General features: G+C 40.0%; 1 protein-coding gene across 1 annotated transcript in view; it reads left to right on the forward strand.

The window, feature by feature from the left end:
• LOC756222 (serine-rich adhesin for platelets) overlaps positions 1-14,249 on the forward strand; it is a 101,110-nt gene that overhangs the window by 22,841 nt on the left and 64,020 nt on the right. Inside the window, exons 4-6 of the mRNA XM_030992517.1 lie at positions 663-892; positions 1,795-1,870; positions 11,987-13,579. Of these exons, the coding sequence (XP_030848377.1) occupies positions 663-892; positions 1,795-1,870; positions 11,987-13,579 (1,899 nt within the window). The remainder of the gene's footprint in view (positions 1-662; positions 893-1,794; positions 1,871-11,986; positions 13,580-14,249) is intronic.

The following is a 14,249-nucleotide window of genomic DNA, read 5'->3' on the forward strand; positions in this document are numbered from 1 at the left end:
CACCCAGGCTGTATAAACCGTAGATCAATATTTATGCATGTTAATCACAAACTTTAGAAGTATTCTTCTCAATCTGAACTGTAGTATGATTCATACATCAGGAAGCCTAAAGGGAAGTCGCTTAACGGGAGAGGGCAGTCGTTTGTCGCTTAGTTGAAACGATATGGACTTCCTCTAAGAGATGGGGAGTGTCACAAGCCCATCATACAAAGCCTTTGAAAATATTTCCATTAATTGTTTTAAGAAATTGTCCAAAAAAAGTGTTCTGTCAGATATTTAACATTTAAAAAATCAGATCTGTATCACAATTGCATTTTATGATGATATTTGAAGTGATAGAATATAGAATTGTAATGCATGCATGGTAAATTGATTTTCTTAATTTCAAAGGAGCCAAGAAAGGTAATTAGGAATTAATGAATTTATTTAGAAGGAAAGTAAGTCTCTGTCTCAGGATCTTCTGTTAGTGAAATTTCGTAAAGATTAAGATTTTAATCTTGTTTTATAGGAGCTATAGAATACTTAATGCTTTTAAGCCAATGATTTGACAAGCAATCCACTTTTATTCAGTCTAAATCTGTCTACTTTGTGCTCATTCTTCAACCGAAATGTGTCCAATCATAAATATTCTATATCCCTCTCCTTTCAACTACGAACGACAGATGATTCTGACACGGCCACCAAACCGACCAATCAGAGCGAGGCACAACCCCCAGCACAACCCCCAGCAGAGCCAGCTGTCAGTGTCCTACAGGAGAACCAAACTAACCTGGCCTTATCAAGGTCAGCTGAAGGTCAAAGGTCAAGTTCAGAAGGTCAGGAGGTCTCCCAGGAGAATCAGACCACCAGTAGGAGAGATATAGAGCAGGAGATCGAGGCCTTACAGAAGCAGGTCAGTCCTGAGTGAAAATTAATATTTTCCTCTTTTTGCTCCCCTACTGCTCAATATAGCCTTGCAGGTGGCAAAACAGTATGATTTGTTAGGGAAAATGTCTAAGGGTGGTATTCTCGAAAGCTAACTAACTTTAGTCCATGGTTTAATCCACCACTAAGTAGGGAATACCAAGTGTCCATATGAATATGTTTTTGAATAATTTAATCTGTCACAAAATTAGAATCAAATGTAATAACATAATTAATAAACAACAATATAACTATGATATAATTATGTTATCATGGTAATTGAGGAACATATCAAATTATTCAAAAATATATTTATATGGACACTTGGCATTCCATACTTAGTTGGTTGATTAAACCATGGACTAAAGTTAGCTTTCGAGAATACCACCCTAAAGGTTTAACTCTATTTAAAATTATGACTTCAGTTTCTTTTCTTTGTAAATATAACTTCCTAGGCAAAAGATGGCATACTATTATAAACCCTAACCTATTGTTTAAATTGTACAGTGATTAGAAGTTTTCTGGTTGAAATAAAAGAATAATTTGTAGGCAATGTTTTCCAATGATGTCTTGTATGAAAATCACATTTTAAAGACTCCTTTAAATAAATCAGGTGTAGACTGAAGAATTCATTTAATTCTATTTATAAACGTCCTCTCCTATATACGTCCAAATGAAGTAGATTCAGATCTCATGGATGTAACAAGTTTGAAGTTTGATGAATTACCTGATTATTTAGTTAGGAAGCCAACACTGTGACCAAGGAAATGAGTTAAATTTGGTTGAATTAAGCTCAAATGCCTCATTGCAAAGTCAAGTGCCCTGACAGAAGTATTTCTCTTCAAATGGACTCCTTTGCGCATTCTAACTTATTAATTCTCCCTTCCTCAGCTGGAGAGTACGGAGACGCACGAAGAGAGACGAAAGCTGAGGGGAGAGATCAGGGAGCTTCGGCAAATGAAAACAGGTAGGGTTTGGAGAGCTTGCAGTCATATCCTACAAGTGACAGACGAGTGTCATGTTACCATAGCAACCAGGGTGAATGTACTTTTTGATGGAAGACAGAATACAAATGATTACAATATTTGAACTTTATTCAGTCCTCGAACCCATTACATCAAAGAATTATTAGAATCATTATTTGATATTTAATTCATGGTGAGAAAAGTTGAAAAGAGTAATGTAAATGTAGTTTGAAAGATTGGCCAGGAAATTAGATAACCTATACATCATTGCAGATTAGCAACAAATTCTTTTATACAGAGATATATAAAGTGGGGAGAGAGCTCTTGTTACAGTGGTAGGAAAATGGGGGGAAATAGGGGGGGGGGGGCAGTTATAGGAAAGTATAATTGAGGAGGCAGTAGTACGAAAGCAAAAATGGGGGGGGGGGGAGGGAAAATATTAGGGTATACAAAATTTGGCGAAGGGAGCAGTGGTAGAAAAGTAAAATGAGAAGCAGGTGTTGGAAAGCAAATTTGGGGAATAGGGGTACAGACAGTGATAGGAAAATAACACTGGCTGAGATAGTTGTAGGAAAGTAAAATGAGGGGGGGGGGGGTAGTATCAGTAGGAAGGAGTAAAATTTAGGAGGGGGATGGAGAGGAAAGAACAGTTTAGGGGTGTCAATCCTACGAAGGTAAACATGGAAAGACAGTGGTAGCGCAATAAGAGGGGGGATGGGGAGGCTGGGGAGGCTGATGCAAAAGTTAAATTACAGGGGGAGGGGGGGGGGGGGGGGACTAGTGGGATAGAAACAAGGGGAAAGTGGGCTTCATTTTGCATTTTAGCTTGGGACATCTGTTGAATTTGATGACCACCTGGTCAATCAAGAGACTTCCAGAGATTAAGACGAGTCTCCGCTAAATCTAATTACTCATTTCCATATTTCACCATCAATACAGCTCAAGCTGTCGTACATGCTCAAAACCTCTGACAAATCAATTTATGAAATTGAAAAAAGCAATAGATCAATCTTTTTATCTATATTTTATCTAAATATTGAATGCTTTAAGAAGCTGGTTGATCAAATTATGCCTGACAAGAATATTAGCAATTTACATCCCTTTCAAGTCACATGAAACAGATCTATTGAAATTTTAAAGTGATAGAGTTTGTTGAGAGGAATTAGATTATCAAAATTATACTGCTTGAATCTATTCTGATTTGTAACCAACTACTGTTCAATTTTGAACAAAAATAAGAGGAGCATAAAATGTGAAGAAATAAATATTTCTTATATATTTTTTTTTACTGTAGTTGAAAGGATGCAACAGAAGAAGGGGTTGTAATAGTGGGGTAGTAGTTGGGATGGAGTTGCCAGTGATGGTAGAAGCTTTTAGCTATCAGGGGATGAATATCTGATGGGATTAATGTTGGTATGATCAGATGGTATCATTTGATATTTTTAAAATACATTACAATGAAAAAACAAGGCCTGCAATTAGGTTAATCACTTAGAGACAATGGGGAAGGTGTTTGCAAAGGACGTAGATTCAAAGCATTGTCGTCACAATCTCTAAGGTTTTTATATTTTTATCTGAGACATCCTGTCATTCCAGTTTGCGTCTCTACTAAACTCCACCCTGTCTTTATGAGGGTATTAATTGCTTTTCATACCTCAGTGATACACATTTGTCTTTTGTCGGCCAGCGGGTCGTGTGGGTGTCTTAATCATTCCATTAAAAATAGTTTGTGGTAGTTAAGAATAGACGGGCTCCACTTGAGGAATCCAAGAATAATTAAATAGGCATGCTGCCGCTGACAGGCATATGTCTGGAGGCAATATGAGTTTGTTCATTTCAAAAAGAAATATAGAAATGGTGACATCTGTCTTTCTCCAGTATTAGAAATATTTCATATCTTATTTGTATTCTCACTATTCTTCCTCTCCTTCATTCATCCTCTCCTTCATTCATCATTCTTCAAACTATCTAATTGTCTTTTCTCTCTCCCCCTCCTCCTCTCCCCTTCCTCCTCCTCCTCCTCCTCTCCCTCTCCCTCCTCCTCCTATCCCTCCTCTTCCTCCTCCTTCTCCTCCTTCTCCTCCTTCTCCTCCTTCTCCTCTTCCTCTTCCTTTCCTCCTCTTCCTCTTCCTCCTCCTTCTCCTTCTCCTTCTCCTCCTCCTCCTCCTCTTCCTCTTCCTTCCCTCCTCTTCCTCTTCCTCCTCCTTCTCCTTCTCCTCCTCCTCCTCCTCCTTCTCCTCTTCCTCTTCCTCCTCTTCCTCCTCCTCTTCCTCCTCCTTCTCCTTCTCCTCCTCCTCCTCCTCCTTCTCCTTCTCCTCCTCTTCCTCCTCCTTCTCCTTCTCCTCCTCCTCCTCCTCCTTCTCCTCTTCCTCTTCCTTCCCTCCTCCTCCTCTTCCTTCCCTCCTCTTCCTCTTCCTTCCCTCCTCTTCCTCTTCCTTCCCTCCTCTTCCTCTTCCTTCCCTCCTCTCTATTTCTGTGCCTTCACTATCATGTTCTCATGTTTATTTCTTCTTCTTTTGTTTTAGTTTTTAAAAAGTACTTTGACCCTGGTTGTTGGTACGTGCATTCACTTCAATTGGTGTGAATTCACAATATTTTGTGATGATATTGATCCATATTTTATGATTACCACTTTGTCATCTATATTTTCCCTATTTTCCTATATTTTCTATATAATAAGTGAAATATTTATTAATGATTGAAAAGAAATGTTACAATATATCTGCATGGTGTATTCACTTTGCACTATATATATCAGTAAAACAGATTTATAGCTCTCAAATAACTCTCTGTATCTGTTTTCCTTATTTAATGCCTGACCTTTATATCTCTATCTTTCTTTCTCAATGTATTAATGATATATCTGTGTGCTGCTTGTATATGTTTCTGTCTTGTAACAGCTTGAGTATCAATGCTTAGTAGTAGTTGTGGTGGTGGTGGGAGGAAATCTCCCATTTAATAGCTTCATTTGGTGAAAATAACTTTCAAATAATTGGTTTGCTGTTGGTTTGTAGTTTATAGGTCGCACTGTCTGTTCCCATATATATGTCTTGTCTATCAGTTAGAGACAGAAGGGCTTTAATGAGATGAGGTAATGCCCTTATGGCTCTGACCAGATAATATCAAGAAAAGGGAAAGCACTGAATATAGATATTAGTTCAATAGCTGAGGTATTCACATACATTTACTACCAGTTTGACAAGTGTGTACTGTCTTTTAAAGCATATTCTCTCTACTAGACTATGTATGTGAATGTACAATTTTATTAACCATAGAATTGTCATGATTTAAAGATATAGTTATGAAGTGTTCTGCCCTGCTGAGATCCTTCCCAAATTGGTTTGCAAAATGGCCGATCAACATGCTTTGACAGGTTTAGATGAAGAGCAGACACAATTGTTGTCTATCTCCATCTGCTCCTCCACTTGTAATTCATTAAAAATAACGTGTTAGAGTATTTGAAGCTGAGACTTCCCTCTAAAAGTTTGATGTTTCCTAAAGGATATTAACTTTCTTAGACTTGTGTCAAGAAACAAAAGACAGGGGTGCTACCTATTAGGCTGCCAAATCTGATGCTTTATCATCATCGGATCTAGCTAGATCATTAGAGATGATTAGATTAGAGTAATTCAAATTGGCAACTATCAGTTCCATTCAAGTCTTTTGCAAGGAAGATATGAGGTGAAGATTGATAACAATGGTCTACCAGTTGTCTTCAAACAGTTAATTCTTGAAACACTGCCATAACAGCCCCGTACTTCAGAATTATAGACAAATATAATGATTTCAGACTAAGAACAACCTATAGTGAGGTACTGAATCAATGCAAGTCAAACAAAGCAGACAGACCTTCACATATCTTCTTCATAGAATCATGAGGAAGTGACTTTGAAATAGGGGGAATATGTTACAGTGCTTAAAAGGGTGAGGATAGGGAGTTGAAATATGGTGAAAAAATGGAGAGATTGAGAGGCGAATAGGTGCTGTCATCGGTTTGGAGGAAGTGAGTGTCACTAGTGCCACTTTCACACTTGACACCGAAAAACTGCCTCCATAAAGTACTGTGGCCAAAGAGCAACTGTTTTATATGTCAAAATGGGGAAAGGTGTGAAAATGAAGATATCTAAGCGCAACAGAGGCCCCTCCGCAAATTTACACTTCTTTATGTTACGAGATACAGAAATGTGAAATACTGAATATAAGAAAGTCATTAATGATTGCCATGGCAGTTTCATTAAGAAGGTTTTTCCATCTCAGTATGTGAACAAGGTTTAAGGTGCCATGCCTGGTTTGATAGAGACCCTGGCTCTGCCCTACCTGACTGTCTGGGGCTCTTTCCTGCAAAGCAATCACAGAAATGTCAAAGGAACTTACTTTGTTCCGTGTTAGAGATGTGAGCTATTCTGATCCCGTTATTTCTATGTAATATTTCATCATTGAAAGGAATGTTAGTCCATTTGCTTGTACAAGCTAAAAACTTATGAAATGTGATTTCATAAATCAGTCATCGGTGTTGGGGAAGGTGTGTCTGAGTATGTTTTGTAGATATGAAGGTTCAGGTTTGCGGTTTAGCTTGAAATATCAAATTGTTTAATCTTCCCACCTTGACTATATACCCCAGCACTGTCAGGAAATCCAAAAAGAGTAACTTTTCTGAGACAAGTAGCAAAATTTGACATTGTGTAGTTTCTGCCTTATGGTGGAACCCCCCCCCTTCTCATTCTCACCCCACCCATCTGCTTGGTAACCCTTGTCTGAGGAACTCCAAAAGACATTTCCTGTCATGTCACGTTTAAGGGTGCATCACACATAGAAGAGAGATTAGATGAGGTAAAGGAAACACACCCGATTCAACAAGTCTGCGACTACTTTGATGGATAAAGGCACAGGGGAAATGCCTCATACTGAAGCCAATGTCTTGTGATTGTTGAGACGAACGTAACTCGACCCCTCCACGGTAGCGAAGGGATGAGATCATCCCCTTGCAACCAAAATAACCCGTCAACAATCTGGAAGTAACCACTGTTTGGTGACTTCTTACACGGGGAGAGCCGTCTCGTGTCTAAAGCGGAGGTATTAATGCTGGAAGTGTTCTTTCACGAGGCGATGATCCTGATCGGAGCTTGAATGACGTTTAAGGAGCATCACTTCTTAATCGGTTCATGTTTTTGTTGCTAATCCAGGGGATGATCATGAGTTCTCAGCTGAACCCGCATGATGTCACATGTTTGTGTTATGGAGTTGAGCTGTTTGTGAATGATTCTTGCCAGGTTTTCGGAGTGACTTTTTAGGGGGGAAAAGTTTTTTTTGTGTGTAGAGGATGACTCACGACCAGTTTGCCTAGATTGAAATGTGGGGTAGGCCTGTTGCTTTTGGGTTCGTTCGCATGGTGGAGCAAATGTCATCATCGGTCAGAATATTCAGCAGCAGAATGTCTGTGCCTTTTCTGTCCATTTGAAAGCAAATTGTCTATAGCTGATTTGAATGAATCATGTTTTTTTAAAATTGGCAATACCTTGCTTTCATCCTGTGCCATATGAGCAATTGTAGTGGTAGCTACAAAGCAAATGTTTGACTTCATTTGTCCACGCAAAATCATAGACGAGAGTTCGATGTTGACCCTAATGTATGATATTTTAAGGCTTATGCAATCAAGCTGTTTGGAGGAAGTATGCCAAGTAAGATGATGAGTAGGTTTCATGGAAGTTAAATGTTCGAAGTTGGTTTAAAGATGATGAGATTATATATTCTTCGGTTCTCTATTGATGAATACAGATATTTAAATGATTAAGGCATTAATTTATCAGTTACCAATTCCCTCAGATAGGACTCAAAGCCATAGGTTCCCAGGTTGCTCATCCACAAGCATGCCCTTGCTTCCTTCGCAAACTTTGTAAACAACAACAACATTATAGCAAGGACTTATTACAGCAAGCAGAGAAAATTACGAAGCGGCAGGATTCACTGCCCTCTTTCAACAGGACTTTAAAGGATCTTCATCAAGAGCATTGACTTGTCGAATTACCCTGAGGTATAGGCTGTTGAGCACGTGCAAGAGTAATAAAGGAAAGCATTACATAACATCTTGTGACAGTTAGGTTTTGCCCTCCCGGCGCAATGGGGGTGAGCCCCCCTTAGCTATATGCATCATTTATTGGAACCCATCCCCAATTTTATAAATAGAGGCCGAGCCATGGCTGGCTGCCAGCTGCGTAATATTTGGGAAAGTGTGGAGATACATAATCTCACACTTGCTTAACAACTTCATCCTATTCGGCAATTCAGTATATGTATGAGGTGCCATCAGAAGTTGAAAGCTCCTGTTTTAAAGCATTGCCTGTATCAAGTTATGAACTTGTGTAACATCTGGAAATTCAATTTTCAGGATTTAACAGCTAAACTTCTTGTTTAATTTGTTATATTTTTGTTCACATAAAAGAGATATGTCTTCATGAAGTGATTTACCAGCAGCCCAAGAAGAGCAGATGTAGAATGAACACAGTGGACATTTAAACATGAGTGGAGGAGACTTTTGATTCTGCATAAATGTTGTCAAAGCCATCAGGGTACCAATCTAACTTTTATATGAATCTTGCTTCTTTTGATGCAATGGATAGTCAAGATGCAGAATTCATCTTCAACTTTACACCGTCGACGGTGATCTGAAAGTATGGACTCATTTGAAGGATTAAGTCTAATTGTTGATGATCTAACTTTAAGATATGACTTCCTACTTTGACTGACTAATTAAGATGTTGGTCAGTATTGGACATAACATCGGTGACGTTGGACATTCATGATTCAATTTATGAGGATCTTATGCTATGGCTCTGGTGAACCTGCGATACCAGGAGGGTTAAGATGGCAACAAAGACATTACTGTCACTTGTTATTAGGGTTCCGGTTCAAACCCCATCACCTCAAGAGTGCTCGGGTTCATCATCGTGATCTACGGAACACATGAGACTATATCATCCACTGTCGGACTAAGCAAACAGGAAACGCACTTCTCACGAGACGCGACGATGCTCTGGCCTAAAGCGTAGCATAAGGTGGGACGGACGGACCTCTGAAGTGTGAGTGACTCCTTGCCCCTTGCTCCAGCTCATCAAACAATTTAGAGATCAATTAAGGAAGAGGATATGCACCAAGACATTTATCCACCATAGTCATAGCTGCTGCATTACAGTGTGCTTTCAGAGCTGGTTATCCAATCAGTTATAAACGGATGGCTTTTGGAAATAAATTGTAAAAGCCTTTGTTAAAATTACCAGGTTTAGTAATACAACAACTCTCAGCCAAGATTTGGATGGTAAAGGAAGTGATTGGAATGTTATTCATTTAGGAAGTCACTTACTTGGAGGACTGAATTGACCAGTATAATGTGATGATCTTGACCTCATTATTTGTTAACGTCATTCCAGCTTTTTTGGAATTGCTTGGATACAAAGATCGAAGGAGAGTTATTTTGGTGTTGACATGTTGTGAATTAGATTATTGATGATAAAATGAAGACAATGCTTCTTGTGTGAGAGGCGTCCAAATATAGATTGGAATATCTTCAGTTATACATGATTGCTATCTTCAATATATTGATATAACAGTAAACTGATTTAATGGTCTATTAGTACAATACATTGTGTGGATTTTCATGAGACTGCCAGAAGACGTCACATCAATTTACCCTTGACTTTGAGATATTTCTCCAGGTTCGCCACAGTGACGCCAAGATCTCTTGATCAAGTTTGATAATTTTTTATACCACCTATCATTCAGTATGGCAAAACGAAGGAACGCAGAGAAGTGCAAAGAGCTTGCACAGCACAGACCCCTCTCCAAGGCTTTCAGCCAGAATGATGCTAGCTTCTGTACTGATCCAACCTTTACCAAGTTTTTCAAAACACAGAAGGATCCAGTCATGGAAGAAGCAAGTGCTGTTGCCTCGGCTAACACAGACTCAACACTGCTCCAGAAGATCTGGCAAAAGTTGTCTAGCTTGGATAAGATTGAGAACAAGGTTGATACAGCCCTGAAAAGACTTGACCGTCTAGAGCAACATGCTCAGGACTTCTCACAAGACTTGGAGCCAAGTCACCATAAACTGAAGGAAGAGTTGTTGCTCACCAAAGAGGTGATTCAAGATATTATTCCTAACCTGCCAGAATTCTCAGAAAATGGCTTCGTTAAAAATGATGATGAGGAGCAGGATGGCTGTGATCATTTCAGTGGACCTCAAACTCTTGATGAGATTACACTTCAAAATTTGGAAAGAAATGGCAGAGATGATTTTGAACCGGAGTTGTTTTTCATGGAGGAGGAGATGGGAGACTTATGCACCAGCCTACATACTCCTAGTCCGGATCGGAAATCGATGGATGTCATGTATCTTGTGGACTTCCCGAACAGTAACGATCGACTAGATACACCTTCCACTCCATTCTCAGAGACATATGATTTAGTTAGTCCTGTGGGTGCCCCTTCAGAGTTCTACCCCAATTTGTCAGAGATTTCTGGTAGTAATGATCATGATGACTTTACAGTACAAGGAGCATCTATCAAGGATGCCTCCGAGGTTGGTGATGAGGAGGATTATGAAGAATATTATGAGGATGAGGATGAGGAAGAGCAAGACAGTGAAGATGATTACTGGAGGCTGTGTCCAAATGAACAAGTCAACCAGTATGGAATGAGTACTATTCAAAGGACTAGCATGGGTCTCCTGGAACAGATCTCCAGATTACAGGAGGAACTTGGTGTGAGTGCTGTTGAAGATGAGGATACTGAGAGCACTGAGGAGGAAGTTCACGAACATGGACTAGAGACTATGGTAGGTGGATATCCTTGTGCTCCGGGTTTCGAAGATGTACCAGTATTTCTTCCTGATATTGATGCCATGATGCAAAATCAAATGGATGATGATGAATTAGAAATGCCACATTCTGTAGCAGACCTGTCTGATGTGGCAGATCTTGAGGACATCGCAGTAAAACTTCGTCATGCCTCACTTGGAGATGAAGATGCGGATGTGGACTATATGACAATTGAGGAGTTTCAAATGATTTCAGGAGATTTAACCTCCAAGTCTTCTAATGAATCAACCATAACTTTGCCATCAAGGCAGGTTCTTGTGAAAGGCATCTCTGCATCCCCAGGTCCTCTGAAGAACTCTTCAGGTCAGAGTAGCGATAACGATGATAGTTGGGAGAATGATTATGACGATAGCGAAGACAATTCTAAAGAGGATAGTGTTGCAAACGGTCACTCATTTCATATTCATGGAATGACAATCGGTAGTGGTTATGATGGTAGCTCTGAAAGAACTCTTTCTGGTCCTTACATTGGGGAGGTACCTTTGAACCGTCCTCCAAGTGATTTCTATAGTTTTCAGGGAAATGTAGGGTCAGATGTCAGTTGTGGAAGAACAGTCTCTTTGTTGTCTGAAGAGTCTGTTCCGTTTGTAACGCCACTTGATTCATTTGATATTGACCATGATCATGGAGGTGGTGGCATAAAAGGTTTTGTCAGTGAGGGAAAATCAGTACCGGTGGAGAAACAGAATGGTGAGACACATGTAAACAAAGTAGAGAGTGATAATGTTAAGAGTAAAAGTACTTCGGATTCAATTGAAACTGTTGAGCCTGAACTTGAAAATGTTGAACAGCAGCCTCGTTCAATTTCTGAAAAGATAAACTCTCTCAATGCTGCATTTGCACAAAATTGGGGTATGAAGACAAATTTCAAAAAGAGGTCTTTGATAAAGAAATTCCGGAAATCACTTGAAAGGAAAAGTGTAAGTGATTCTGATGGTAATGACAATAGTAATAGTGGGGAGAGTGTGGTATCAGACAGTGTTTTAACAATCTCTGAGGCAAGGAAAGCCTTTGAAGAAAGGGCGCAGCAGATAAAGAGGAAAAAAACGCTACTCAAGAAAAAAATGTCGTCGGTAGAGACGCATCTTGGGAGAGCAAGTTCCGTGATCAAATCAGGGGATGTCCCTTCAGGATCTTCATCCCACTCCTGCCACCAAGATACTAGCATTGATACCAAGTCAGAACATGAAACAGTTGCTAAGCAACCATTAGGCAATATCACTAAAATACAGAAACATTTTTCAACAGGTATCGGTAGAGATGTAACCCCACCCCACCTGCCACTGGAGCAGCTACCTCCAAACCTGGAAAATGGAATGGGACACCAGGTTAGGTCAAAGGTCAATGGGGTATATGATCAGGAAGAGAGCAAACTGAATGGGGGTGATGGCTTAGATCAAGTGCCACCTTCCCCAGTGGAGGAAGTTGAAGCAGATAAACATGAGGAAAGCTATTATGCAATTGTGAACAGAAGTTCTGATGATGAGGGTAATGATGTAAAGACCGATGCACTGCAGGATCCGGAATATGCTGAGCCAACTTTTCCACAGGACCCTGATCATGGGTATGCGGAACCACAAACACATAGTCCCGTTGTCAAGGAAGAAACATTATATAGCTCAGTAACGGATACTGCAGTGGAGTCACATGGTGTGATAGATAATGGGGAAGAGACAAATCCTAGTATCAATGTTGACACAATGGCCAATAAAAATGAAGTGCTAAATAGACCCGGTTATGAGGATACAAGCAGAAGTTCAGCACAGAAAAACAGAGATAATGACTATGAGATAATTACACCTATGCAGATTAAACCTCAGTGCGCTCAGATTAAGAAGGAAGTACCTGTAGATGTGTGTGAGAAAGATGCCTATATATCTAAATCTGCTAGCAGAGAAGATATACGGTGGGACTCTCCAGACTTGATCAAAACTCTACCAGATGTGCCTTTGAAAGCAAAACCCGGTGTGTTTCAGAAGAAGGAAGAAAAGATGGAGCAAGAGAAGGATGTGGTAGAGAAGAAGGATGAGGTGCAAGTTGTTCGTAACCTGTTACCTAGTGAGATCAAGAAGCAGCAGGCCGGATCAACAGGCATGAAGGTTAAAAGATCCAATGTGAACAAGCTCAACACTCAAACACCTCCTAAACCTAAACCTGACCCAAATCCCCCTCAGAGTTCTGTGGATTCCTCAAAAATTGAAGTTGTGCACCGTCCACCCGGATCCCGTCGCGCCAGAATCATCCGCAGCTATCTAGAACTGGAGAGGATTAAGAGAGAAGGTGTTAACCGAGCGGATGGAAAGCCAATCCAGATCACCGCTCCTAGCATGTCCATGATGGGATCAGGGATGAAGGGTGTGAATGGGGCTGGTGGGGGTGTGAGAGGGTCAGATGCTATGCTAGAAGATATGATCAACCTTCAGCTCATGCAGGCCATGGGTGTCAACCCTCACACCATCGCCATACCTGCTGTGGATACCACCTCTAAATCCACGCCCCCATCGCGCCCCTCCCATCTCCCAGTCCCAACCCCCATTAAGACAACCAAACCTGTCCCCAAGCAACCCCCCTCCAGATTACAAACCTCAGGACCATCTCATGGTATCGCTAAGATGCTCAACCGCTTTGGGGAGAGCTCTGCATCTGCTCCCAAACCAGCTTTTCAGGGTTTCCATAGCAACGGGAAGACAAGTACCGCTCCGGCTTCCAAGGGACTGAGGAAGACTCCAGTTAGGAATGCTTTCAATATTGAGATGAAAGATGGAGAAGTGGAAGTGAATTTAAAGGATGATAACAGACAGCTCTTGATGAATAAGTTGGCATCCCATTCTAGAGGGAAAGGCAAGTTACCTTAGAATCACACCCATCCCTCAGCATCGTGGAATACGAGATTTAGATCCATTACATCAGTTTGAAATATTGAGATTAAACTTGCATGGTAGCACCCTCTCTGCATCTTGGTTCATATTTTTCATTTGTTCGTTTTGTAAGGCAAATTAGACTCTCCTCTGTGATATCTGAATATACTTGCTTGTTTTTGTATTGATTCTTCCAAAGGCTGAATATTGCATGGCTTAGTGTGAAGTTTTAGAGTTTCTTAACCAGTAGAGAATGAATGATGTTAGTACTACATGTATATTTGAATTTTGAATTTTTGAAAGTGAGGAATGCAAAATTGGTGGCATGTTTGCATTCTCATAACTTTTCACTCTCTTATTTCTCATTGTAAAATATCATACATGTACTATTTTGTTCAATAGCACATTTCCCTTGTAAAATGATTGTTTTATGTGAGTTATATACATATGTCATTGTTACCTCCATTTATCATTTCAAATATTTATGTTTTTGGAGAAAATGTATTACTTGAAGAGTTGATTTTGCTTGTCACTTCAAAGGAAATACAGTCAAACCTGCTGATAAAGACTACATGGAAAAACAATATTATTCAGTACAGGTTCTGTTCAAGTCAAAAACTATTCCAGAGAAATGAAATTGATGATCTTTCTGT

This window comes from Strongylocentrotus purpuratus, unplaced genomic scaffold, assembly GCF_000002235.5.
Source record: "Strongylocentrotus purpuratus isolate Spur 01 unplaced genomic scaffold, Spur_5.0 spur5_scaffold_2, whole genome shotgun sequence".
Classification (NCBI taxonomy): domain Eukaryota; kingdom Metazoa; phylum Echinodermata; class Echinoidea; order Camarodonta; family Strongylocentrotidae; genus Strongylocentrotus; species Strongylocentrotus purpuratus.